The sequence below is a fragment of the Ranitomeya variabilis genome, chromosome 2 (assembly GCF_051348905.1).
Source record: "Ranitomeya variabilis isolate aRanVar5 chromosome 2, aRanVar5.hap1, whole genome shotgun sequence".
Lineage (NCBI taxonomy): Eukaryota > Metazoa > Chordata > Amphibia > Anura > Dendrobatidae > Ranitomeya > Ranitomeya variabilis.
In genome coordinates, this window is record NC_135233.1 from 234,055,272 (window position 1) to 234,082,986 (window position 27,715).

At 49.2% G+C, this 27,715-nt stretch overlaps 1 protein-coding gene across 1 annotated transcript; it reads left to right on the forward strand.

Annotated features, from left to right (window-relative positions):
* Window positions 1–27,715, forward strand: LOC143805128 (cholesterol 7-desaturase nvd-like). The gene is made up of 7 exons (XM_077284019.1): window positions 1–472; window positions 4,342–4,530; window positions 12,038–12,216; window positions 14,453–14,578; window positions 25,579–25,698; window positions 26,247–26,423; window positions 26,595–27,715. The coding sequence occupies exons 1-7, from the start codon at window positions 52–54 to the stop codon at window positions 26,754–26,756; spliced, it is 1,374 nt and encodes a 457-aa protein (XP_077140134.1). The 5' UTR covers window positions 1–51; the 3' UTR covers window positions 26,757–27,715.

The following is a 27,715-nucleotide window of genomic DNA, read 5'->3' on the forward strand; positions in this document are numbered from 1 at the left end:
GGTATAAGAGGGCGGAGCGGGGGCGGGGCTGTCACTCAGGTGTCGGCGGGGATGATGGAGTCGGTCCCGCGGTCGCTGCTCGCCCTGTCCGTGCTGTGTGTGCTCGGCGCCGTGCTGCTGGCCAGTGCCGGGAGTCTGCTCCTCAGCGCCCGCCTGCTGCCTGAGCTGCCCCGCTCCGCCGCCTCCAGCTCCCCCGCCAGGAGCCCCGTGCTGCTCTGCCTGGCGCTGCTGCTGCTGCTCCCGCTCGGGCTCTGGGGGTGGCGGCTGCTGAGCCGCCCGCTGGAGGTGCTGCGGGGCCCGGACGATGTGGGCTACATCCCGGAGCGGGGCAGGAGCCGGGGGCAGACCGCCAACATGGTCCGGAGGAGGCGGAAGAAGGGCGACCTGCCCCCGGTCTACCCCAACGGCTGGTACCATGTCCTGGACTCCCCGCTGCTGCTGCCTGGAGCCGTGCACAACCTCACCGTGTGCGGTAAGAGCGCTGCTGCCGGTCACTGGATGGACGAGTGTCCGTGTGGACGGGCCTGACACGCTGGCTGTTCCCAGGAGGAGGACTACAAGTCCCAGCAGCTAGTGATGTGGTGGAGGGTTGCCTGCAGAGGTTCTGGTGATACTGGGAGTGATGTGGAGGGTCCAGATCTAGCAGAGCTGCCCCGGGCTGGGGTGTCCTGGAAGTAGCCGGGCCGGCAGAGGGGCAGAGCTTGGCTGTAGATCTAAGGCTACGTTCACATTAGCGTTGTGCGACGCAGCGTCATGGGAAATGCGTCGCACTTGCGTTTTGTGAGCATGCGTCCCTGCGGCGCACGCGTCCGGGCGCACAGGACGCAGCAAGCTGCATTTTTGGTGCGTCCAAAATCAAGCAAAAAAAGGACGCATGCGTCACAAAACGCTGCGTTGTGCGTTGCGTCGCCGATGCTGCGGCGCACAACGCAAATGTGAACGTAGCCTTAGGCTCACGGACCCAACAAGTCATGTTTTCAGGATTTCCTTAGTATTGCACAAGTGATGGAAGTATCAGGAGTTCTCTCACTTCTGCAGCACTATGGAAATCCTGAGTACATGACCTGTTGGGGTCCGTGAGGACTGGAGTTTGGCAAATACAGGGTTAATGGTAACTCACCGATGTAGCCGAGTGGGGTCTGTCATCTGGTTTCCCACTGTGCTACTGGTGAACCTGTTGCCCTGTGACCGGGGTGACCTGTCTGCCATCAGCGTACAATGCCTGGCGGAGCCGTCCTGTGTGGGGCAGGTGCCATCACCCTGCTGTGGTCCATGCTGACAGTGCTGGTGGTGATAAATCCACTCTCGTTACCTTTGTCCCGCACTCAGTAATTCCGGTAGAACCAGTTTCCCCCAGTCAGGAATGTGGGGTCGGAGCAGTTTGTGTTTTGTGCCATTTAGAAGTTGATTCTAGTTCATTCTGCAGAAAGTTCTCAGCGCCAGTGCAGGTTAATGGAAGAAGTTGTGGTTTGGTCACTAGTGCGTCTCGGAGCATAATCTTTCTAATATACCTTTTTGCTCTGGGTGACGGTGTATTTACTTGTCGTCATGAGACCGGAGGACTGCTGTTGGGCTATGTCCCTACTATATCCCCCTACTATACCCATCTCGTGTTTGTTGTTTGTGTACACACACACTTCAGTATATGTATGTGAGCTGTTTAATAATAAAATAACTATCTTCTATATCATTATTGGTATGGCTGTAACCCCACGTTATTGTGGCACATTACTCCACTCTTTTCGTAGGATCACATTATGCGAGTTGGTGCTTTCTTTAGTCCTTGACAAATCAATTTTTGTCTGGACCATGTATGTTTAGATCAGATATGTCAGTAATTGTCCATTATTTTCTAATACACCTTGTGTACCACCCTAAAGATCCCTGCTGGCTGTCAGTGAATGGCAAAATGGTTTATAAATAAAATCCACCCCTATTCTGTCCAATTGCCTTGGTTGCAGGCTGGCTATATGAGGGCTCTGGTACCCCCGAATCTATGGGAATAACACATCAAGGGAGGAAATGATTACCATTGCTCATCACTGGTGTCATTTTTGGAGTTTTTAACCCAGCACCATGCTTTATGGCTTGTGCCATGCCATTTGCAGGCTGCCCTCCCTTTGCACTGTAATGTCCTTTATACAATGTCAGTGTCTGCAGTAATGTCACTTGTGCATCCCAAGTGCACCTGGACATGGCACAGTTGTATAAATGCCATCTGTTAAGGGTGTGAGATGACATTTAAGGGGCACAGGTGTTTTCTTTCACTCCTGGTGTTGAGTTATATTGTCCACATCCTACATGATACAAAGCTTGTGCATATGCCAGATAGTGTAGTAGATGATGGAGGGAGACTAGTGTACATGTGCTGTGATGGTTGGCATGATGCGTGATTGAGGGAGGCTGGTGAGCAGGTGCCACAATGGATGGTGTGACTGAGGGAGGCTGGTGAGCAGGTGCCACAATGGATGGTGTGACTGAGGGAGGCTGGTGAGCAGGTGCCACAATGGATGGTGTGACTGAGGGAGGCCAGTGAGCGGGTGCCACAATGGATGGTGTGACTGATGGAGGCCAGTGAGCAGGTGCCACAATGGATGGTGTGACTGAGGGAGGCTGGTGAGCAGGTGATACAATAGATGGTGTGACTGAGGGACCCTGGTGAGCAGGTGCCACAATGGATGGTGAGGTTGATATATTCCACTTAGTATAGGGTCAGATCATGGCACACAGCTTCATGGCACACAGCTTCTTTAACAGGAAGGGGATGTATCTAGTGGACACTACATTGGCATACGCAGATTGGTGGCTTCTTGGCATTTTTTTTTTTTTTGTGGGGTAGCAAAGCACTTACAACAGCACTTGTGAGAGTGCCCCCCAAATTACATCCCACGCCTGTTGGCATCTTAAACTGGGGTGATATTTCATCTTTATTATGACTGGTGGCATAAATTGGTTTCCCTCACTGACCAGTGATGTCTTCTGTTCTTTGGGCATCATACATGCAGATCCCCAGGGGCCAGTATGAGAGCAAGGGTGTCCCCACTCCATAGCTGTGCTGGATTTTTACCAATTACTAGAGTTCCCTTTTTAAACACCATTGACCACCCTCCCCACTGAGCATTGTCTAAGTTGTGGGCTGCTGCTGGACTGACATTACACTGGTGATGCCAGTGCTTCTTCATAGGTGCCCTTCTACTGTATTGTGATGTACCACAAGTATGTGACTGTACATCTCATTATGGGAGAGCTTTAAAGGGGGTGCAGAGGTAGAAAGACTACTTTACCTGTCTTCCAGTTGTTTGGAAATGCATGTTGGCACTATAAAAGTAAATGGCGCTGAGCTGCCACAGATGGTCTGACAGATGTGGTGCAGTTTTTCGAAGAAGGCATCCGTGGTTTTTACATTCTTGTTATATACAGCCTTGTGCTCTTTGCCTGTTCCTCGGTAGGAGCTGGAACCTGTAGCTAGGTTGCATGTTGACTATTTCCAAGCATAAATTAGTGTCTCTAGCTCTTTACTAATGTTACTATATGGCTAGTATTGGTGCGAGTTGGCTAACGATCTCACCAATCCTCCAGTTTGTCTGACTGTCAACATCAGAACAGATGAGGCATATCAAAAAGATGAGAAAATGTTGGGACTTGTGCCGAGGGCATGGGTGGGCGGGCAGGAGCGTGGTGCTGAGGCATGGGTGGGCAGGAGCGCGGTGCTGAGGCTTGGGTGGGGCAGGAGCGTGGTGCTGAGGCATAGGTGGGGGGTCAGGACCGTGGTGCTAAGGCGTGGGGGGTGGGCAGGAGCATGGTGCTAAGGCGTGGGGGGGCAGGAGCGTGGTGCTGAGGCGTGGGGGGGTGGGGTGGGCAGGAGCGTGGTGCTGAGGGCATGGGTGGAAGCTGGGTGTGCTGGTGATGGCATGGTGGGCTTATCACCTGTTACGTAATGTCTCCACATCTGATCTGCACATTCAGTGTTACACTGGGCCCCAGCTCAGTATTTGGCTGGAGCTGATGGTTTTTGGGTGTTATTAGGTTCACATGGTAGAATACTTGGCTGCATTAAAAAGCCAAAACTGTCCCCATACAGTGCTGGTGACGAGGAGGAACTCCACATATACAGCCAAGGCTCTTTACTTTCTGCCAAAAGTCACTTGTTACCAGATTTATACCATAACATGACCTGCTGGTGAGAATGCACCAATAGGTCTCCTACAGAAGAGGGGGATGCTGAGTGTGAGCCCAAGTCGTAGTAACAAGGGATCTATGCAAAAAATGTTTTTGTGCTAGTACTCACTTATGCAAGTCTGGCTGCTGCGGTAGGCTCATGGCACTCTTTTGACCTTGCAGGTGAGCAGATCGCAGTGTACCGTACCCTGGATGGCAAAGTATACGCTGTAGATGCTTACTGTCCTCACCTTGGTGCTAATCTTGCTGTGGGAGGTAGAGTAGTTGGAGACTGCATTGAATGTCCTTTCCATGGTTGGCAGTTCTGTGGAGAAGATGGCAAATGTGCCAGGATACCCTATGCTGAAAAAGGTAGGAAGCACTCTATGCAAACAAACTTGATATCTGAGCCTTAAACAAGTCTGTGTGCTGTGGAAATGCAGTGCACTATACAGCAGAACTTCTTCTAGATACATGGGAGTCACCAGACAGGAAGTAAAAAGGTTGCCAGGCATGAACTAATATACACTGCTCAAAAAATAAAAGGAAAACTAAAATCCCACATCCTAGATATCACTGAATGAAATATCCCAGTTGTAGATCTTTATTCATTACATAGTGGAATGTGTTGAGAAAACTAAAACCTAAAAATTATCAATGTAAATCACAACGAATATCCCACAGAGGTCTGGAGTTGGAATGATGCTCAAAATGAAAATGGAAAGTGAAGTTAAAGTGGAAATGCCTCAAGACAAGGAAATGATGCTCAGTTGTGTGTGTGTGTGTGTGTGTGTGTGTGTGTGTGTGTGTGTGGCCTCCACATACATGTATGACCTCCCTACAATGCCTGGGCATGCTCCTGATGAGGTGGCGGATGGTCTCCTGAGGCATCTCCTCCCAGACCTGGACTAAAGCATCCACCAACTCCTGGACAGTCTGTGATGCAATGTGACGTTGGTGGATGGTACGAGACATGATGTCTCAGATGTGTTCAATCGGATTCAGGTCTGGGGAACGGGTGGGCCAATCCATAGCTTAAATGCCTTCATCTTGCAGGAACTTCTGACACACTCCAGCCACATGAGGTCTGGCATTGTTTTCCATTAGGAGGAACCCAGGGCCAACCGCACCAGCATATGGTCTCACAAGGGGCCTGAGGATCTCATCTCGGTACCTAATGGCAGTCAGGCTACCTCTGGGGAGCACATGGAGGGCTGTGCGGCCCTCCAAAGAAATGCCACCCCACACCATTACTGACAAACCAGTCATGTTGCAGGCAGCAGATCGCTCTCCACGGCGTCTCCAGACTGCCACGTCTGTCACATGTGCTCAGTGTGAACCTGCTTTCATCTGTGAAGACCACAGGATGCCAGTGGCGAATTTGCCAATCCTGGTGTTCTGTGGCAAATGCCAAGCGTCTTGCACGGTGTTGGGCTGTGAGCACAATCCCCATCTGTGGACGTCAGGCACTCAGACCATCCTCATGGAGTTGGTTTTGAACAGCTTGTGCAGACACATGCACATTTGTGGCCTGCTGGAGGTCATTTTGCAGGGCTCTGGCAGTGCTCCTCCTGTTCCTCCTTGCACAAAGGCTGAGGTAGTGGTCTTACTGCTGGGTTGTTGCCCTCCTATGGCCCCTCCATGTCTCCTGGTAGTGCGTCCAGCCTCTGGACACTACGCTGACATACACAGCAAACCTTCTTGCCATAGCTCGCATTGATGTGCGATCCTGGATGAGCTGCACTACCTGAGCCACTTGTGTGGGTTGTAGAGTCCGTCTCATGCTACCACGAGTGTGAAAGCACAACCAACATTCAAGTGACCAGAACATCAGCCAGAAAGCATTGGTACTGAGATGTGGTCCCCACCTGCAGAACCACTCCTTTCTTGTGTCTTGATGATTGCCAATAATTTCCATCTGTTGTCTGAAAATCAATTTCACATGTTGTGCAAATTGAACAAACTGTTGCTTCCTAAGTGGACAGTTTGATTTCACAGAAGTTTGATTTACTTGGAGTTATATTTCTCTATCCCCATGATGGCACCACGGAGAGAGGGGTCCGCCCCCAGGGACAGGAAACCTACAGGTGAAAAAGGGCGTACCTCTCTCCCACATCAGTTGGTTTCCTGTCCCTGACGGGGAACCTACAGCTCGTACCTGAAGGATTCTTCGTGGGATTCCAGGAGCTGATGCAGTCGACTTTCTAACAGGGAGCGCCCTGTTACGGCTGGGTCAAGCGGTTTTTTTCCCCTCTTTTTCTCCCTTTCCTGAAGCACCACCACAGAGGTCGGCGGGCCTCATGGGTGAGTGGAGGAAGGCAGTGAAAGGATCCAGTCTGCCTTCCACGGAAAAAAAAAAAAAAAAGGGGGGGGAAGGAGCGGGTGGCGGCGGTCACCGGAGGACTCTTGATAGTAATATGGGGGTAGCGGCGGCTACTTTACCATAAAAACCCAAGTAAGAACGGGCCAGAGGACGCCGGCGTCATTACCAATAAATCGGTGTGGGCGTCGGAAAAGGAGCGCCGGTGCGCTCACCGGCGCCATCACCGCAAAAACGCAGCGCTAGTGCGCGCGCGCCGGCGTCCCAGTATATTCATTCCCTCATGTGAGGCCGACGAATCAGAGAACCGGAAGTTGGGCGGGCGCATGCGCAAACCGTCACTTCCGGTCTCGCCGGCACAAATGCAATAAAAGAACGCCAGCATATGGAAAAAGGTGGCAAATTCAAACTCCAAGTGCACCAGACAGTGCGGAGGCCACCATGAGCGAAAGCGAGCAGCAGGTTATGCAGGAAGCTGTCCAGCGATCTCCTGAGCAGGCACAAGTGCAGCGGCGTCTACACCCACAGCAGCAGCGCAAAGGAAACTCTTCCTCTGTACAGCGCAGCAGCAGCGGACGATCAGTCTCAACGCAGTCGGAGGTCTGCAAAAACCACACGGCCGGCGACGATTCCAGCGGATACAGTCCCCAGGCCCGAGACGGTATCTCTGATCCACAGGGGGTGAGTGATCTACGTGAAAGTGCTGAGTTTAATATAGGGCTCTTTTTTTGTTCTAGGGGAGGAAAAGTACAGCCAAAACTAAGCACAAAGAATGTGCCATATGTTCAGACGAGCTGCCTTCCTCCTGGGTCAAGAGACTATGCAGCGTCTGTATAAAAAAGACAATTCAGGAGGAAACCCCATCATTTGCATCCGAATTAAAGTCATTAATAAAAAGCCAGGTGGAAAGTGCCATTAAAGGCATTAAAGCCAAAAAGAAATAACATAGAAAAACACCTGAGTCCCCTGTGTCTAGTGCGGACGAGTCAGAAAGTGAACTATCTGACTCAAGTAATTCGTCAGCCTCTGACACCTCTTCAGTATCCTCTGAGGGAGGCCGCAGTTGCTTCCCTATCGAGGAAACAGACGCTTTAGTGAAAGCGGTCAGAGCAACAATGGGGCTAGTGGAGGAGCGACCTAAAAGAACAGCGCAGGACATAATGTTCAGCGGTCTGGAACAAAAAAGGAAAAGAGCATTCCCAGTAAATGAGAAAATTCACTCTCTAATTAAAAGAGTGGAAAAAAACAGACAAAAAAGTTCTCCTCACCCCTAAAAGAAAATACCCGTTTGATGACCCAGCCTGCTCGTCCTGGAGTAAGGCACCAAAATTAGATGTGGCCATAGCAAAGGCCTCAAAAAAGTTCGCCCTACCTTTTGAGGACATGGGCACCTTAAAAGATCCGATGGACAAAAAAGCCGAGGTTTTCCTAAAAAACTCCTGGGAAGCGGCAGGAGGTGGGCTTAAACCAGCTGTCGCGGCCACCTGCACGGCTCGCGCGCTAATGGTGTGGCTCGAGCACTTGGATTCCCAATTAAAGGGAAAAATCTCAAGAGACACAATTCAAAAATCAGTGTCCGTAATGAAAGGTGCAGCAGCCTTTTTGGCGGATGCATCCGTAGATTCGGCCAGACTAGCAGCCAGGGCTGCCGCTTTTTCGAACGCCGCAAGACGGGCCCTGTGGCTGAAATGTTGGCCAGGGGACCTTCAGACAAAAACAAAACTGTGTTCAATACCCTGTGAGGGTGAACTCTTGTTCGGCGCAACGCTAGATGACATCCTCGAGAAAGCCGAGGACAAGAAAAAGTCTTTCCCTGGTTTCCCCAACCAGTCGTACAGACGTTCCTTTCGGAATAAAAAATTTATGCGGAGAAAACCTCCGAAAGGGAACAAAGAAACATGGGAGGATAAAAGAAATAAAACCAGAGGGTTCCTATTCAACAAACCCACTCCCGACAACAAGAAGACTCAATGAAGGTGTCCCCCAGGTTGGCGGGAGACTGACAGAGTTTCTCCCAGCCTGGGAAAAAATTTCAAACAGTCCCTGGATACTAGGCATAGTACGAGAAGGGCTCAAACTAAAGTTCCGCATTCCCCCCAACAACCTCTTCATGGTGACACCACAGAGACAGTCTCAAGAACAGTCGGCTCTTCAGGAAGAGATTCTAGGCCTAATCCAGAAGGAAGTCCTACAGGAAGTCCCTCACCAGGAAAGAGGCATGGGCTTCTACTCTCCCCTCTTCCTCCGAAAGAAGCCAGATGGATCATACAGGACAATAATAAATCTAAAAAAGTTAAACAGTTTTCTCGAAATCCCACACTTCAAAATGGAGACAATAAAATCTTGCGTAAAAATACTCTTTCCCAGGTGTTTCATGACTGTTCTAGACCTACGAGATGCATACTATCATGTACCAATCCACAAGGATCATCACAAGTACCTCCGGCTAGCAGTGAATATCCAGGGGGAGGTGAAACATTATCGGTTTCGGGCCCTCCCTTTTGGGTTAGCTATCGCACCCCGGGTGTTCACGAAACTAATGTCGGAAGTGATGGCTCATATACGAGAACAGAATATCCTGATAGTTCCCTACCTGGACGACCTCCTTGTAGCAGGGACATCATTCCACCACTGCAAACAGCAGTTGGATTTGGTTATAACTTCTCTGTCAAGCCTAGGTTGGCTGTTGAACCTTACCAAATCCAAAGTAGTCCCATCACAGGTACAGGAGTACTTGGGGATAGTCCTCGACTCAACCACACAAACGTGTTATCTTCCTCAGGGGAAGATTCAAAAAATGACACAGGCAGCGGTACAGTTGTCAACATCTCCGGTCACCACACTCAGGAAAGCCATGTCCCTGCTGGGCTCCATGACATCCTGTATCCCGGCAGTGCAGTGGGCACAATGCCATTCCCGGGACTTACAATGGGAGACTTTAAGTTCAAGCCTGTGTCTGGGAGGAAATTTAGACGGGCAGTTAAGCATATCACCAACTACGATACACTCCCTACGGTGGTGGGCGGACCCGATAAATCTTACCAAGGGGGTCCCCTGGTCGCTACCAACAGAAAAAATCCTAACGACGGATGCAAGCCCCTGGGGTTGGGGTGCTCATATAGACGGTCAGGTGACACAAGGGAACTGGAGCAAAAATCAAGAGCTAACCTCATCAAATATGAAAGAACTGCTAGCGGTAAAATTCGCCCTAATACACTTTCTAAAAATCATCCGCTCCCACCACGTAAAAGTCTTCTCGGACAATCAGGTAGTGGTAGCATACCTAAACCACCAAGGGGGCACCAGGTCACAAACACTGATGGAAGAAACCCAATCCATCTTCTACATTGCAGAACACAATCTGAAGTCCCTGACGGCCCTTTACATAAAGGGTTCAGAAAACCAGACCGCAGACTTCCTCAGCAGAACACGCTTGAAACAGGGGGAGTGGGAGCTGAAACAGTCGGTATTCAACCAAATAGTAAAGCGTTGGGGAGAACCAGAAATAGACCTATTCGCGGACTATCAGAACCGGAAAGTGAGGAAGTTCTGCTCAATCGACCCCCGGGGAGGGCCAGTAGCTCTGGACGCTCTCACAGTCCCCTGGAACTATCGCCTCTCCTACGCGTTCCCTCCAATATCCCTCATTCCCCTAGTCTTGAGGAAAATTCGGGAGGAGGGGGCAACAGTGATAATCATAGCTCCATTCTGGCCTCGCAGAATATGGTTTTCTTGGCTGAGGAAGATGTCCTTAGACAGCCCGTGGGTTCTACCAGACACGCAAAATCTATTATCCCAGGGCCCAGTGTGTCACCCCAATGTAAAAAGCCTACATATGACAGCCTGGCTTTTGAAAGGAAGCTGTTAAGTAACAAAGGGTTTTCATCCAATCTGGTGTCCACATTACTACAGAGTAGGAAACCCGTAACCACCAAAATATATGGCAAAGTGTGGAAAAAATTCATGTCTGTATCAGGGGCTGACCCAGGGGGGGAAATCCCAATAGATAAAATTCTCGAATTCCTGCAAAAGGGTTTGGAAAAAGGGCTAGCTACAAGTACTCTAAAAGTTCAGGTAGCAGCCTTGGGAGCGCTGTATAATTATGATCTAGCCAGAAACCGATGGATCGTGAGATTCATCAAAGCCTCGGGTAGATCAAGACCGGTTCCTTTGCATAATGCCCCTCCATGGGATTTAAACCTTGTTCTAAATGCACTAACCAAATCTCCTTTTGAGCCCTTGGCAGACGCACCCCTAAAGATTCTATCTTTAAAAACAACACTCTTAGTGGCCCTAACCTCAGCCCGTCGCGTTAGTGACATACAAGCATTGTCCGCGGGCCCTCCCTTCACTCAAATTCTCGAGGACAGAGTCATTCTAAAAACAGACCCGGCTTACCTCCCAAAAGTCGCGTCTCAATTTCACAGGACACAAGAGGTCTCCCTGCCCTCATTCTGTCCCAACCCCAAGAATGAGGGAGAAAAAACACTACATACCCTTGATGTTAGGAGGTGCCTACTCCAATACTTGTCAGCCACTAGGGAGTGCAGGAAGGATAGGGCTCTGTTTGTCTGCTTCCAGGGTCCGCGGAAGGGACAAAGCGTCAAAAGCTACGCTAGCGAGGTGGATAAGAGATGCCATCGCCCCATCCTACTCTTCCAGCGGGGCGGCCATCCCGGAGAATATAAAAGCGCACTCGACCAGAGCAGTGGCATCATCCTGGGCGGAAAGAGCAGGCGCTTCAATACAACAGATATGTAGAGCGGCCACTTGGTCTTCCCAGTCTACATTTTTCAAACACTACCGCTTAGACTTGACCTCCTCTGATCTCACCTTTGGTCGAAGGGTTCTAGAGGCAGTGGTCCCTCCCTAAAAAAGTTACAATCTATGTAAATCTCTCCGTGGTGCCATCATGGGGATAGAGAAAATCGTAGTTACTTACCGATAACGGTATTTCTCTGATCCCATGATGGCACCCGTATATTCCCTCCCTTTTCACACACAGGTGTGCACACTATAATGTATAGTTAGTTACCCTTAGTCACGGTGCCTCTGTTAAGTAAAAATTGTTAAGTTTAATTTATGTAAATATCAAATTGCAGCTGAAGTTCTGTATAAGGCTCTGTTAACCAACTGATGTGGGAGAGAGGTACGCCCTTTTTCACCTGTAGGTTTCCTGTCCCTGGGGGCGGACCCCTCTCTCCGTGGTGCCATCATGGGATCAGAGAAATACCGTTATCGGTAAGTAACTACGATTTTTGTTGTTTAAGTGTTCCCTTTATTTTTTTTTGAGCAGTGTATAATGCACCACATGGGAGGGAAATAAACCTGAATTATACTATGAGGTATGGACTTCATGAGAAACATGTCTGTCTTCCATGGTGGTGCCTTCCTGTGACAGGTGGTGCTTTTGCATCTCAAGTCTGGTGGCTCTGTATTGTAACTCCACGCACAACCTGTGAACATCCGTGGCAGTTTCTGGATGACAGAGGCCAAGTTTAATTTTGAACACTGCTGACTGTTATGGTTAGGACTCTATAACATGACAATCTCCTGCAGTCCCAGAATTTGCCAAAATCAAGACCTGGCCATGCTGCGATATTAACGAGATGATTTTCATCTGGTATCACTGTGACCGGATCGAGCCGACATGGAAAATCCCAGAGCAGGAAGAGATCACCAGTAAGAAGTGGATATACCGAGGTCGTACCGAGCATTATGTCAACTCTCATATAGAGGTGAGGGGTCGCTGTGATCACCATCTCATCTCTGCTGTTCCCATTAATTGTTATAGAGAATTATTATTATTATTATTTATTGTTATAGCGCCATTTATTCCATGGCGCTTTACAAGTGAGGAGGGGTATACATAATAAAAACAAGTACAATAATCTTGAACAATACAAGTCATAACTGGTACAGTAGGAGAGAGGACCCTGCCCGCGAAGGCTCACAATCTACAAGGGATGGGTGAGAATACAGTAGGTGAGGGTAGAGCTGGTCATGCAGCGGTTTGGTCGATCGGTGGTTACTGCAGGTTGTAGGCTTGTCGGAAGAGGTGGGTCTTCAGATTCTTTTTGAAGGTTTCGATGGTGGGCGAGAGTCTGATGTGTTGTGGTAGAGGGTTCCAGAGTAGGGGTGATACGCGAGAGAAATCTTGTATACGATTGTGGGAAGAGGAGATAAGAGGGGAGTAGAGAAGGAGATCTTGTGAGGATCGGAGGTTGCGTGTAGGTAAGTACCGGGAGATGAGGTCACAGATGTAAGGAGGAGACAGGTTGTGGATGGCTTTGTACGTCATGGTTAGGGTTTTGTACTGGAGTCTCTGGGCAATGGGGAGCCGGTGAAGGGATTGACAGAGGGGAGAGGCCGGAGAATAGCGGGGGGACAGGTGGATTAGTCGGGCAGCAGAGTTTAGAATAGATTGGAGGGGTGCGAGAGTGTTTGAGGGGAGGCCACAGAGCAGAAGGTTGCAGTAGTCAAGGCGAGAGATGATGAGGGCATGGACTAGGGTTTTTGCAGATTCTTGGTTGAGGAATGAACAGATTCGTGCAATATTTTTGAGTTGAAGTCGGCAGGAAGTGGAAAGGGCTTGGATATGTGGTTTGAAGGAGAGATCAGCGTCAAGGATAACCCCGAGGCAGCGAGCTTGTGGGACTGGGGAGAGTGGGCAGCCATTTACTGTAATGGATAGGTTCGTTGAGGGGGTCACGTGAGATGGGGGAAAGATGATGAATTCTGTTTTGTCCATGTTAAGTTTCAGAAATCTAGCGGAGAAGAAGGATGAAATAGTGGACAGACATTGAGGGATTCTGGTTAGTAGGGAGGTGATATCTGGTCCAGAGATGTAGATCTGTGTGTCATCAGCATAGAGGTGATACTGAAAGCCATGAGATTCTATGAGCTGTCCCAGGCCAAAGGTGTAAATGGAGAAAAGCAGGGGCCCAAGGACTGAACCTTGTGGGACTCCGACAGATAGGGGGCGAGGTGAGGAGGTGGTGTGTGAGTGGGAGACGCTGAATGTCCGGTCTGTTAGGTATGATGAGATCCAGGATAGGGCCAAGTCTGTGATGCCAAGGGATGAGAGGGTCTGTAATAATAGGGAATGGTCCACTGTGTCAAAGGCAGCCGACAGGTCGAGGAGGAGGAGAACAGAGTAGTGTCGCTTGCTCTTGGCGGTTAAGAGGTCATTGGTGACCTTAGTTAGGGCAGTTTCAGTGGAATGGTGTGACCGGAAGCCAGATTGTAAGCGGTCAAAGAGAGAGCAAGAAGAGAGATGGGAGGACAGTTCAAGGTAGACGTGGTGTTCCAGTAGTTTTGAGGCATAGGGGAGAAGTGATATAGGGCGATAGCTAGATACAGAGGATGGGTCAAGAGAGGGCTTTTTGAGGATAGGTGTGATGGAGGCATGTTTAAAGCTTGAGGGGAAAACACCAGTTGTTAGTGATAGGTTGAAGAGATGGGTTAGGGTTGGGATGAAGATTGTGGTGAGGTTTGGGATGAGGTGGGATGGGAGCGGGTCAAGTGCACAGGTGGTGAGATGCGATCTTGAGAGTAGAGAGAGAGAGAATGCAGCAGCTCCTCTTCTGGAATGTGACTTTACACACTGAGAATGTGGTGACATTAAATTCACAAACTTCCACTTTTTTACATTATTTATCTCCATTGAACCGAAACCATATGAGAGCCCAACTCTGCATTAATTGACTACGATTTATTAATTGCTGTTATGAGTCATTTTAGGCTATTTGCTTGAGTTCACCCCTTGCCAACAATATCAGTTCTAGTCAGCATTCCCAGATTCCCCCTGCCCTGAAAGAACTGTATAGAGGCCTTTCTCTGCAATCGCTTCTAATGTTCACCCCCCTTCCCATATGCTGCTAATATGCAAACCTAAGAAGCTACCTTTGAGGTGCAGCAATGTCCTCCCTGCCTACAGTGCTGATTTTCACCATATGTCTCATCTGATTGCAGGAGATCCCAGAGAATGCTGCAGACATTGCTCATCTTGCTTTCCTGCATGAACCTGGCATTCTTAGTGGGATTGACCTCCGGTACACAAAGTCACGCATCTGGGATTTTTTAAAGCACACTTGGCAGGTAAGAATCCTCCTAGGTGCTGATGAAATGCATTGTGCACCAGGACCTAGAGGAGGCACAGCAGAGAACTTGGCCTGAGTGTAGGATAATCAGAGATGAGATTCTGTGACTGAGTGGTTACAGGAAGGGCCCCATGACAACACCTCTGGGCCAGATTAGTGACATGGTGGATATTGGCATGGATGGTATTTATGATAAACACAATGGCTGCTGTCCATGTGCAAGCAAAGTGACACTTATGGGGGATGGAAATGTTGATCCAGTAAGTGCTGTCATTGGGTAGAGTTTAGGCAGCTCTTTGCCTCTCCCCAGTCGGGCATCTGTATGTGATACCTCCTGTCACGGGGTCCTTCTCCGGTACCACACAATCAACAGAGCAGAGCCAGCGAAGAGTGAACAATCCCAAGACATTTAGTTAAGCAAAAATACGAAAGGTCCATATACAGTCCACCACACAAGATAAAATGGTCCAGAACACGATTGCAGTTCAGTAACAGGATAAGTCCAACAATCCAGCAGACAGAGGATAGCATAGTCCATATACTCTTCTTTCTCTCTGAGATGATGTGAACACCTCATCATTCCACACAGGACTGATCTGTCACACCTCCCTGACATTTCAAGTCTCCCTCCTCATTCACAGGTCAGGAGGGGGAAGGTCTCAGGGGCTCACTGTTTCAACAAGCTAGGTCAACATGTCATTAGCATATTAGCAAACCATACAGTGCTGTGGGGGCTGATATCAGATGGCAACCACAGCCATTCATCAATTAGCAAATAACTCCTTCTATAAAATAACACCATGAAAATAAGTAAAATAGAAACATATATACAAAAATGATACCCACATAGCGTATCACACCATCACAACCTCTCCCCCCTCATAAGTGAGCACGCTATGAGGTCTACACAGACCTCTTGCCTGCTCACTTTAGTCCACATTGCTCAATAGTTTATAGTTCCTTGAACAGTGGCAGGGGTTGCAATAATCATGAGCACTTGTCCATAAATTCCCGGGTCCTGGCTTTATGGTCATACCAGGCTTTTTGACTGGACTGGGCCGTTCGCTGATGTTCATTAGCCAAGGTAGCTAGCTGGGCGAGACAGTCTCTGAACTCTAGAACGTAGGGAATGATGGGGGTTCCAGTATCTGCGATATCTCCCTCCAGTTCTTTCAGAAGAGTGAGGCCCATGGACCTTCTGCTCCCACAAAATGACTTTGTAACTCCCCAATGTCATTTCCAAGGAGGATATCTGCAGGAAGTCCTCCCATAACTCCAATCCAACAGTTTTTCTCCAAAACCATAATCCAAACGTACCAAAGCTTGCTGTATATATTTGCAGACACCCCCCACCAGGACAATGGGAAATCCCAGACCCTGGTGAATTGCCTCGGGTCGAACCACACAGGGGTCAGCGATAGTCAGGAATGCCCCTGTGTCTCTAACCCCCGACACTTTGTATCCATCAATTAAGACATCCTGCAGGTGGCAATGCCGTTGCGCTGTATTTCTGATGGACAAAGGCCGGAGTCCGTACACTCCAGGATGGGTATCTATGGTGCTGTGGTCGGTGGTCCACTCGGGTGGGTAGCTCTTCCTCAGGCAGGATGGAGTGCACAAGATGTACTGGACGAGGTGGGGCTCCCTCCAAATCCTTGAGGGACAGCCAGACTGCAAATGTCCAGGTTGCCCACACCCATAACATCTCTCTGATACCCCCAGGTTGTGGTCGGAAATGTTGGGGCCTAGGATTGTGAGGCATGATTGTCATTGGTTTGCGACTAGGTGGAAGAGCAAATATAATCAGAGGGGGATGGGGCGCGGGAGCAGGCCATGGTTCATTGTCCAGAAGCCTCCTCCATCGCGGTCGGATAGTAAGGGCTTCATCGGCCAGGGCTGCAGCTCTATCCATGGTACATGGCGTGCGCTCCCGGACCCATTCCTGTACCTCTGCGGGGCACTTGGCAAGAAATTGTTCTATAAGGAACGCCTGTATAAGGCTACGTTCACATTAGCGGCGCCCGCCGCAGCGGCGGGCGCCGCATGCATCATGCGCCCCTATATTTAACATGGGGGCGCATGGACATGCGGTGCACTTGCTTTTTGCGCCGCATGCGTCCCTGCGGCGCCCGCGTCGGGTCGCGGAGGACGCAGCAAGTTGCATTTTTGCTGCGTCCAAAATCAATGAAAAAAAGGACGCATGCGGCGCAAAAAGCTGCGTTGTGCATGTGTTCACATTTGCGCTGTGCGTTGCGGCGGCGACGCTGCGGCGCACACCGCAAATGTGAACGTAGCCTAACATCTTCCACAGTTAAGGCGTTTGCTGCTTCCAACCATCTCCGAAATGCCTGGGACATCTTATGTGCATATATCCTAAAAAATCCCCCCGTGGTGCATGGGAGGTCTCAGAACTTGGCCCTATATGAGTCTGGGGTGATAGCATGGTAATCCAGGATAGTCTGCTTTACAATGTTATAATCCTGATTCCTCTGAGTCAATGGCTTGGTAAGCCTTCGCCATGCTTCCGTTCAGGAGTACCACTAACAAACGCATCCAGCCAGGGTGGGGCACCTCCATCACAGCACACTGCTGCTCAAAGTTCTTGAAGAACCCCTTCACATGGCTTAAACTCTGTCTGGGTGATCCATACAGGCTCCCTGATCATTGGGTTTACATTCCACATTGCATTACTCCCTCTTTCAAGCTCCATTGCTTCTTGTCTCCGCTGTGCCTGGCGGGCAGCCTCCTTGTACTCCTGCGAGACGCCTGGGCCCATAAAGGCCATCTCTTCTTCGTACCACACCACCCACTGGCTTTGTGGGGTGGGGGTCCTCGTCTCGAGTGCTCTTCCTTCAGACATATGGGAGGAGGTGGCCGGGCTGACACCCATCAGTAGGTCAATTAAGGCATCTTTAGTCAGTCCCTGGTAGTTCAGGCCCACGTGTCTGGCTCTCTCCTGTAAACTGGATTCAGTCCAATTTCTGTACTCACTCTGTGGGTGGTTCTTCATTAGGTTACGCTCTGTTGATCCCACTGCTTTCCACCAGTTGTCTCGGGGTCCTGCTCCGGTATCACACAATCAACAGAGCCAGCGAGGAGTTAACAATCCCAAGACATTTATTTAGGAAAAAAAAATGAGTCCATATACAATCCACCACACAAAGGATAAAATAGTCCAGAACACGAATGCAGTTCAGTACCAGGATAAGTCCAACAATCCAGCAGACAGGATGGCATAGTCCATATACTCTTTCTCTCTGAGATGCTGTGAACACCTCATCATTCCACACAGGACTGATCTGTGTCTCACCTCCCCTGACATTTCAAGTCTCCCTCCTCATTCACAGGTCAGGAGGGGGAAGGTCTTGGGGGCTCATTGTTTCAACAAGCTTGGTCAACATGTCATTAGCCTATTAGCAAACAATACAGTGCTGTGGGGGCTGATATCAGATGGCAACCACAGCCATTCATCAATTAGCAAATAACTCCTTCTACAAGAGAACACCATGAAAATAAGTAAAATGGAAATATTTACAAAAATGATACCCACATACAATGCCTACAAGTAGTATTCAACCCCCTGCAGGTTTAATAAGATGCAAATAAGTTAGAGCCTTCAAACAAGAGCAGGATTTATTAACAGATGCATAAATCTTACAAACCAAAAAGTTTTGTTGCTCAGTTAAATTTTTATAAATTTTAAACATAAGTGTGGGTCAATTATTATTCAACCCCTAGGTTTAATATTTTGTGGAATAACCTTTGTTTGCAATTACAGCTAATAATCATCTTTTATAAGACCTGATCAGGCCGGCACAGGTCTCTGGAGTTATCTTGGCCCACTCCTCCATGCAGATCTTCTCAAAGTTATCTAGGTTCTTTGGGTGTCTCATGTGGACTTTAATCTTGAGCTCCTTCCACGAGTTTTCAATTGGGTTAAGGTCAGGAGACTGACTAGGCCACTGCAACACCTTGATTTTTTGCCTCTTGAACCAGGCCTTGGTTTTCTTGGCTGTGTGCTTTGGGTCGTTGTCTTGTTGGAAGATGAAATGACGACCCATCTTAAGATCCTTGATGGAGGAGCGGAGGTTCTTGGCCAAAATCTCCAGGTAGGCCGTGCTATCCATCTTCCCATGGATGCGGACCAGATGGCCAGGCCCCTTGGCTGAGAAACAGCCCCACAGCATGATGCTGCCACCACCATGCTTGACTGTAGGGATGGTATTCTTGGGGTCGTATGCAGTGCCATCCAGTCTCCAAACGTTACGTGTGTGGTTGGCACCAAAGATCTCGATCTTGGTCTCATCAGACCAGAGAACCTTGAACCAGTCAGTCTCAGAGTCCTCCAAGTGATCATGAGCAAACTGTAGACGAGCCTTGACATGACGCTTTGAAAGTAAAGGTACCTTACAGGCTCGTCTGGAACGGAGACCATTGCGGTGGAGTACGTTACTTATGGTATTGACTGAAACCAATGTCCCCACTGCCATGAGATCTTCCCGGAGCTCCTTCCTTGTTGTCCTTGGGTTAGCCTTGACTCTTCGGACAAGCCTGGCCTCTGCACGGGAGGAAACTTTCAAAGGCTGTCCAGGCCATGGAAGGCTAACAGTAGTTCCATAAGCCTTCCACTTCCGGATGATGCTCCCAACAGTGGAGACAGGTAGGCCCAACTCCTTGGAAAGGGTTTTGTACCCCTTGCCAGCCTTGTAACCCTCCACGATCTTGTCTCTGATGGCCTTGGCATGCTCCTTTGTCTTTCCCATGTTGACCATGTTTGAGTGCTGTTCACAAGTTTGGGGAGGGTCTTAAATAGTCAGAAAAGGCTGGAAAAAGATAATTAATCCAAACATGTGAAGCACATTGTTCTTTGTGCCTGAACTACTTCTTAAAGGGCCACTGTCACCCCCCCCCCCCCCCCAGGCGTTATAAACTAAAAGAGCCACCTTGTGCAGCAGTACTGCTGCAGTCTAACAAGGTGGCTCTTTTAGTTTTTGATTAAGTTATTACCGCAATAAAATGTTTTAAAAATTGGCCAAACGTACCAGCTATTGTACCGGGAGGCGGTCCGAATCGTTCTCTCTGTATCCCCCAACTGCCGTCACTCTTGTCTTCAGGGCCGATGGTACCCGCCCCCTGCGCGCTGTTTCTTCTTAAATCCGGCGCCTGCGCTGTGCGTGCCTGCCTGGGGCCTGCGCAGTCTTCATTGTGAGTCACAGCTCAGACGCAGGGTGCCTGACTGCGCCTGTGCGGGCAGTGCGGCCACCCTGTGACTGACGCCCCGCCCCGCACTGTGTTATTCATTATGCTCAGTGCGAGGCTGGCATTCCTGGGCATGCGCACTGCGCTGTCCAGGCCCTCTCCCATCTACCCCTGCTCCCCCGCCTTACGGCATTGTTATTTTCGGCTGCCGCATTCCAGACGCTGGTGAGAATTAGTGTCTATTGCGGCAAGCTGCTATGTGTTTGTATGTTTTAATCAGGGGCGGATTATATGAGGGTCAATCTGTGCGGTAGCCCAGGGCTACCGCACAGATTGACCCTCTGTGACTGTGAATGCCCGCCGACATGTGCCCCCGGACCCGGTGGCCAGAGAGAGGGGGCCCGATTGCTGGACAATGGGGCAATGCTGGAGAGACACTGGGGGCAATGCTGTCACACTGGGGGCAATGCTGTCACACTGGGGGCAATGCTGTCACACTGGGGGCAATGCTGTCACACTGGGGGCAATGCTGTCACACTGGGGGCAATGCTGTCACACTGGGGGCAATGCTGTCCACACTGGGGGCAATGCTGACACACTGGGGGCAATGCTGACACACTGGGGGCAATATGCTGGACACACTGGGGGCAATATGCTGACACTGGGGGCAATGCTGGACTCACTGGGGGCAATGCTGGACTCACTGGGGGCAATGCTGGACTCACTGGGGGCAATGCTGGACTCACTGGGGGCAATGCTGGACTCACTGGGGGCAATGCTGGACTCACTGGGGGCAATGCTGGACTCACTGGGGGCAATGCTGGACTCACTGGGGGCAATGCTGGACTCACTGGGGGCAATGCTGGACTCACTGGGGGCAATGCTGGACTCACTGGGGGCAATGCTGGACTCACTGGGGGCAATGCTGGACACACTGGGGGCAATGCTGGACACACTGGGGCAGATTGCTGGACACACTGGGGTAATATGCTGGGGTGTGCATTATACTGCATCAAAGAACAATAAACGTTGAGGGGTGAGCATTATTATACCGCACTATACTATACGTGGCAGTTAAATACGTGGCACTGAAATGCGTGATACGTGGCACTGAAATACGTGGCACTGAAATACGTGGCACTGAAATACGTGGCACTGAAATGCGTGGCACTGAAATACGTGGCACTGAAATGCGTGATGCGTGGCACTGAAATACGTTGCACTTACATATGTGATACGTGGCACTTAGATCAATAAACGGTCATGTTGGAGCATTATTATACCGCACTATAGATCAATAAACGGTGAGGGGGGATCATTATTACACCGCACTGCAGATCAATAAACGGTCATGGTGGAGCATTATTATACCATACTGCAAAACTTTACACGGTGAGGGTTCAGCATTACTATACCGCGCGGATGATCACTAAAAGGCGAGCGGGAAGCATTAGGATACCTTACTGCACATCAATAAACAGTGCGAAGTGAGCATTATGATACCGCACTGTGGACCTATTATCGGTGAAGGTGTAAAAATGTAACCGCACTGTGGAGCAATTTACGCAGATGGTGGACAATTATACCGCACTGTGCCATGCAACTACATACGGTGATGGGGGAACATTATACCGCACTATGTAACAAAGTAAGTTTATGTTGGAACATTATGCTGCGCTGTGGAGCAATATACGCAGACGTTGAACATTACACCACTCTGTAGACGTATTGCTAATGATAATTAAAGGTTCCATAAATTTTTTTTTTTTTAAATGAAAAAATTAAAAATATGTGTGTATATATATATATATATATATATATATATATATATATATATATATATATATATATATATATATATATATATATATATTAGCTATTGAACCCGTTCTACAACCGGGTGGCGAGCATTTATATTGGTATGTGCTGCTCCCATCTTGCTCTCCCATCCTGTCATATGCTGCTCCATCCTGCGTCCCCATCATGCCATGTGCTTCTCCCATTCTGCGCCACCATTCCGTGGTAATGTTATGCACCCATTCTGACTGTTACTGTTTACATTCTGCCATATGTTGTTAAAATATTTCTCTCTCAGGATCTACTGACCGAGTGCGGCGGTGCTGAGTGAGGGTGGCGTTGCTGAGTGCGGCCGGCTGTGCGTGGCTGTAATGGGCGCCGAGTGCTGGTGGCCTGAGCAGGCGGGGACATCGGCGCACTGTTGGGGTCAGGGGCTGTAGTAGCTGTAGGATCTGATGGTTAATTGCCCCGGGACTTGCTATATTAACCTGTGCCACGTTCCACCGATGCATGCCACTACGTGTTCCGTGTCCTCGGCCTGTGACTGTTCAGTCACAGGGCGGGGGCCCTATGAACTGAACGTCACAGGCAGAGTATGTTGTGGACAGAACATCGTGCATTGTTGGAACGGGACAGGTAAATAATGCATACTAAGGCCATGTTCAGACTTTGCTGTTTTTGCAGCTGCGTTTCCGCTGTGGTTTCCATAGCATTTACATTAACATGTAAACTTATGGAAACCGCAAACCGCTGTGCACATGCCGCGGGAAAAACCGCGCAGAAACGCAGCGGTTTAAAACCAACAGCATATCACTTCTTTGTGCGTACCTGCAGCGGTTCTTCACCCACAGACCTCCGTTGTGAGGATCAAACCCGCTGTGAAACCCGCAGATCAAATAATATCTGCGGGTTTTATTGCGGTTATGGGTGGAGAAACCGCTGCAGCAGGAATTTTGGGGAAACTGGAGGAATTCCGTGGGTGGAAGTGCGTGGGCGGAGTGTTGTGGCTGTCATCATGGAGGCATATCGTCGCATGGGGATCGATGTCGGGCGCTTGATCAATCTGGTATGTATGTGTGTGTGTCTGTCTGTGTCTGTGTACATTTGTGTTCGTGTGTGTGTCCCCATGCGACGATAGTGCCGCCAAATTGTGCTAAGTCGCCGTATGGGACTACTACTCCCATACCGTATTTTGATGGGAGAGTTGTGCCTGTGTCCGGCAACTTAGCACAATTGTAAATAACACAAAACTTAAACGTACACAATACATATACAAGAAACGTAACATACATGACACACAGTACATATAACATAGAGTATATACTCACCATACAGCACATACAAGTACGCGAATCCCTCGCCCTAGGGAAAAAGTCCCCAAAAAACAAAACAAATACATACTCCCTGTCCGCAGAATCCAAAATTGAGTGTCCCACGCCGATCCCCTGCTCTCCGGCGATACACTGCCAGAAGCGAAGCTCCTAGCAGTGTATCGCGTACTGTTCCGGAGTTCAATGGCGCCGGCGTCTCTATTTACGGCACTACAGGTGCGGGTCAACTTTCCCACGCTGTAGTGCCGTAAAGCGAGAGTCCCGGGGTAAATGAACGCCGGTAAACTCTCGCGCATGCGCAGTAACACTCCAACAGGTGCCGGAGCACCTGTCAGTGTGTTGCTGCAGCCGTGGAGAGCAGACATCTCCGGATGTGTCTGTTCTCCATGGCAGATCCACGTGGGACCCTCTTTGGATTGCTGCGAACAGGGCCAGGGAGTATTAATTTGGTTTGTTTTTTTATTTATTTTGCAGGTCGAGGGTTTTCAAATGCGTAAAATAATGTACGTGTCAAAAATTGTGTGTTTTTATTTCATTGAAATATTTTTTTCAGTGCCACGTATTTCAGTGCCACGTATTTCAGTGCCACGTATTTCAGTGCCACGTATTTCAGTGCCACGTATTTCAGTGCCACGTATTTCAGTGCCACGTATTTCAGTGCCACGTATTTCAGTGCCACGTATTTCAGTGCCACGTATTTCAGTGCCACGTATTTCAGTGCCACGTATTTCAGTGCCACGTATTTCAGTGCCACGTATTTCAGTGCCACGTATTTCAGTGCCACGTATTTCAGTGCCACGTATTTCAGTGCCACGTATTTCAGTGCCACGTATTTCAGTGCCACGTATTTCAGTGCCACGTATTTCAGTGCCACGTATTTCAGTGCCACGTATTTCAGTGCCACGTATTTCAGTGCCACGTATTTCAGTGCCACGTATTTCAGTGCCACGTATTTCAGTGCCACGTATCACGCATTTCAGTGCCACGTATTTAAGTGCCACGTATAGTATAGTGCGGTATAATAATGCTCACCCCCTCAACGTTTATTGTTCTTTGATGCAGTATAATGCACACCCCAGCATATTACCCCAGTGTGTCCAGCAATCTGCCCCAGTGTGTCCAGCAATCTGCCCCAGTGTGTCCAGCAATCTGCCCCAGTGTGTCCAGCAATCTGCCCCAGTGTGTCCAGCAATCTGCCCCAGTGTGTCCAGCAATCTGCCCCAGTGTGTCCAGCAATCTGCCCCAGTGTGTCCAGCATATTGCCCCCAGTGTGTCCAGCATATTGCCCCCAGTGTGTCCAGCATATTGCCCCCAGTGTGTCCAGCATATTGCCCCCAGTGTGTCCAGCATATTGCCCCCAGTGTGTCCAGCATATTGCCCCCAGTGTGTCCAGCATATTGCCCCCAGTGTGTCCAGCATATTGCCCCCAGTGTGTCCAGCATATTGCCCCCAGTGTGTCCAGCATATTGCCCCCAGTGTGTCCAGCATATTGCCCCCAGTGTGTCCAGCATATTGCCCCCAGTGTGTCCAGCATATTGCCCCCAGTGTGTCCAGCATATTGCCCCCAGTGTGTCCAGCATATTGCCCCCAGTGTGTCCAGCATATTGCCCCCAGTGTGTCCAGCATATTGCCCCCAGTGTGTGTCCAGCATATTGCCCCCAGTGTGTGTCCAGCATTGCCCCATTGTCCAGCAATCGGGCCCCCTCTCTCTGGCCACCGGGTCCGGGGGCACATGTCGGCGGGCATTCACAGTCACAGAGGGTCAATCTGTGCGGTAGCCCTGGGCTACCGCACAGATTGACCCTCATATAATCCGCCCCTGATTAAAACATACAAACACATAGCAGCTTGCCGCAATAGACACTAATTCTCACCAGCGTCTGGAATGCGGCAGCCGAAAATAACAATGCCGTAAGGCGGGGGAGCAGGGGTAGATGGGAGAGGGCCTGGACAGCGCAGTGCGCATGCCCAGGAATGCCAGCCCCGCACTGAGCATAATGAATAACACAGTGCGGGGCGGGGCGTCAGTCACAGGGTGGCCGCACTGCCCGCACAGGCGCAGTCAGGCACCCTGCGTCTGAGCTGTGACTCACAATGAAGACTGCGCAGGCCCCAGGCAGGCACGCACAGCGCAGGCGCCGGATTTAAGAAAACAGCGCGCAGGGGGCGGGTACCATCGGCCCTGAAGACAAGAGTGACGGCAGTTGGGGGATACAGAGAGAACGATTCGGACCGCCTCCCGGTACAATAGCTGGTACGTTTGGCCAATTTTTAAAACGTTTTATTGCGGTAATAACTTAATCAAAAACTAAAAGAGCCACCTTGTTAGACTGCAGCATTACTGCTGCACAAGGTGGCTCTTTTAGTTTATAACGCCTGGGGGGGGGGGGGGTGACAGTGGCCCTTTAATACTTTAGGGGAACCAAACAGAAATGACCCTCTGAAAAGACTTTTCACAATTCAAAAAAAAATAAAAATAAACAAAGAAATAACATTCTTTTTTGCTGCAGTGCATTTCACACTTCCAGGCTGATCTACAGTCCAAATGTCACAATGCCAAGTTAATTCCAAATGTGTAAACCTGCTAAATCTGCAGGGGGTTGAATACTACTTGTAGGCACTGTAGCATATCACACCATCACACCTCCAATTAGAGCTTTCCTCATTCCAGGTCCGGTGGGAACCAGAACCAGCCCCCAACAAGCACTGCTCTCAGATGTTCCTGCATCATGCCTCTATGGTCTTTGGGAAGCATGTCTCCCTGCTTGATGTGGATGTTGTCGCCCGCCAGGTGAGATCTGTAGACTTGATTTCTGTTGATAGGTGGCATGTTATCGGTTTCACCCACTAGTTATTGACTGGCCGTCAAGAAGTGCAGGCTGCTTAGATCCTTTACTTGTGCTTTTTTTTCTAGCACAGTGATGTGTGTATGCAAGAAAATACAAATTTACGTTTAATTTTTTTATAAACCCCAAAAGATAGATTATAATTCTGACCATGCATAGGGAAGCTTAGATCTAGGCTGCTTCTACGGCGCTACACTTAATGAGGTTTTATTGCTGTAATTTCTTCTGATCTAACTAAAGTGAGACTGGTGGCTGCACAGTATAAGGCTCTGGCAACTTGCACACTGGCTCCATAACGCCATGGCTTGCACAGTATAAGGCTCTGTCAACATGAAACCTTGGCTCCAAAACACCATGGCTTGCAGTGCTCACCCCCCCCCCTTTTTTTTTTTTTTTTTTTTTTCTCTTGATTGGGTAAATGTGATTGGTCTGTGCCCCTTGTACCATCCAGGGGCCTCTCTTCTCGCTCACAGCCTCTTCTTCACCTCCACAGGTCGGTCCTGGTGTTGTGTTCTTACATTTCTCTCATGCCTTCCTTGGCCAAGGGATCATTCTGCAGGGTGTAACGCCTTTGGAACCCCTGCTGCAGAAAGTATCGCACAGCATCTACTACCAGAAGAATATCCCTGCCATCATCCCTAAGTTTATTCTGAAGGCTGAGTGCATCCAGGTAGGTGCCATGAGGGGTGCCCAATTCATGTAACTCCTACAAGCAGGAATGGTCACTGGCATCCCAGTGCCTGCCATTCTGCAGACTACTTATACTGGAGTTGTCATGTGGAGTAGAAGTGCAGTAGGCTCTAGCTTTATCGCTGTGACTAATACATTGGTTATCTTTCAGTTTGAGCGGGATGTGATGGTCTGGAACAACAAGAAATATATTTCTAAGCCACTTTTGGTGAAGGAGGACTCTGCCATCCAGAAACACCGCCGCTGGTATTCACAGTTTTACAGTGAGAACAGCCCCCAACTGTCTTTCCAAGAGGATAGCTTGGATTGGTGAAGAGGAAGTGATTGTTAACAAAGGCATTGTATTAAAGAAGAGAAATTATCCCAAGGATGGTATGGACTATTCTCATATTTATTAATCTTTTTTTACACAAAGCTAAGACTTCTGCACTCTATTCCACCACTAGGTGGAGCACCAGAGCCTTATGGTTGATTGTGGTGCTGAACGGACACAGTATTGCAATCCTTGGATGGCATTTGATGCCATTGGGCTGATCTGGAAATTCTTCCTTTTATGTTTCAAGTGCCTTATATCATGTAAATCCTGACTCTATCCTTTACTCTAAAAGTGCCAAATGGACTTTCCTAGTTCTTGTGCTGATGCCCCTGTGCACTTAATTGTCATGGTATGACCAGGACTGAGTCACCAATGCTGGACTGAAGGATTCTGGGTAACAGACATTACCAAGTACCAAAAAGCTCAGTTCACGCTGGAATGATACGGTAATGTAGGTATGGTGGGTGGTGTCTTGGAGACCACACCCTTGAGGAACTATACCACAATGTGACTGGATACAAATGATATCACCTCTTGTGTTGGGTTTTCTAGTTCAGTATGGCTTAATATGTGCTGGGAATAAAGGGTAATGTGCTCCCTTTTTTATTTTTTTTTATTTTGTAGATATAGATTTTTCTTTCATGAGATTGGTTGGATTGTACATTATAAACTCAATGAATCATGGTGTAAAGTCAGTCACTTGTTATGTGGGTGGTATGTAGCCTGCTGGCCTCCCCTTTCCTGGATCAGGACTGGGGGAAGGGAGTTCAGCAGGTTTGCTTGGCATCTGAGGACTTTTTCGTCACGGTTGTTTTTACATAAATGTTTTACATGAGGTTTTTTTTTTTTTTAAATATAGACTTCCTCCTGCCTCTAATGTACAAGCATTTTCTCTATGCAGCTGCTGGTGCCAGCATGGCTACTCCACCCAGCAATAAAACCAGTTTTTAAACCTG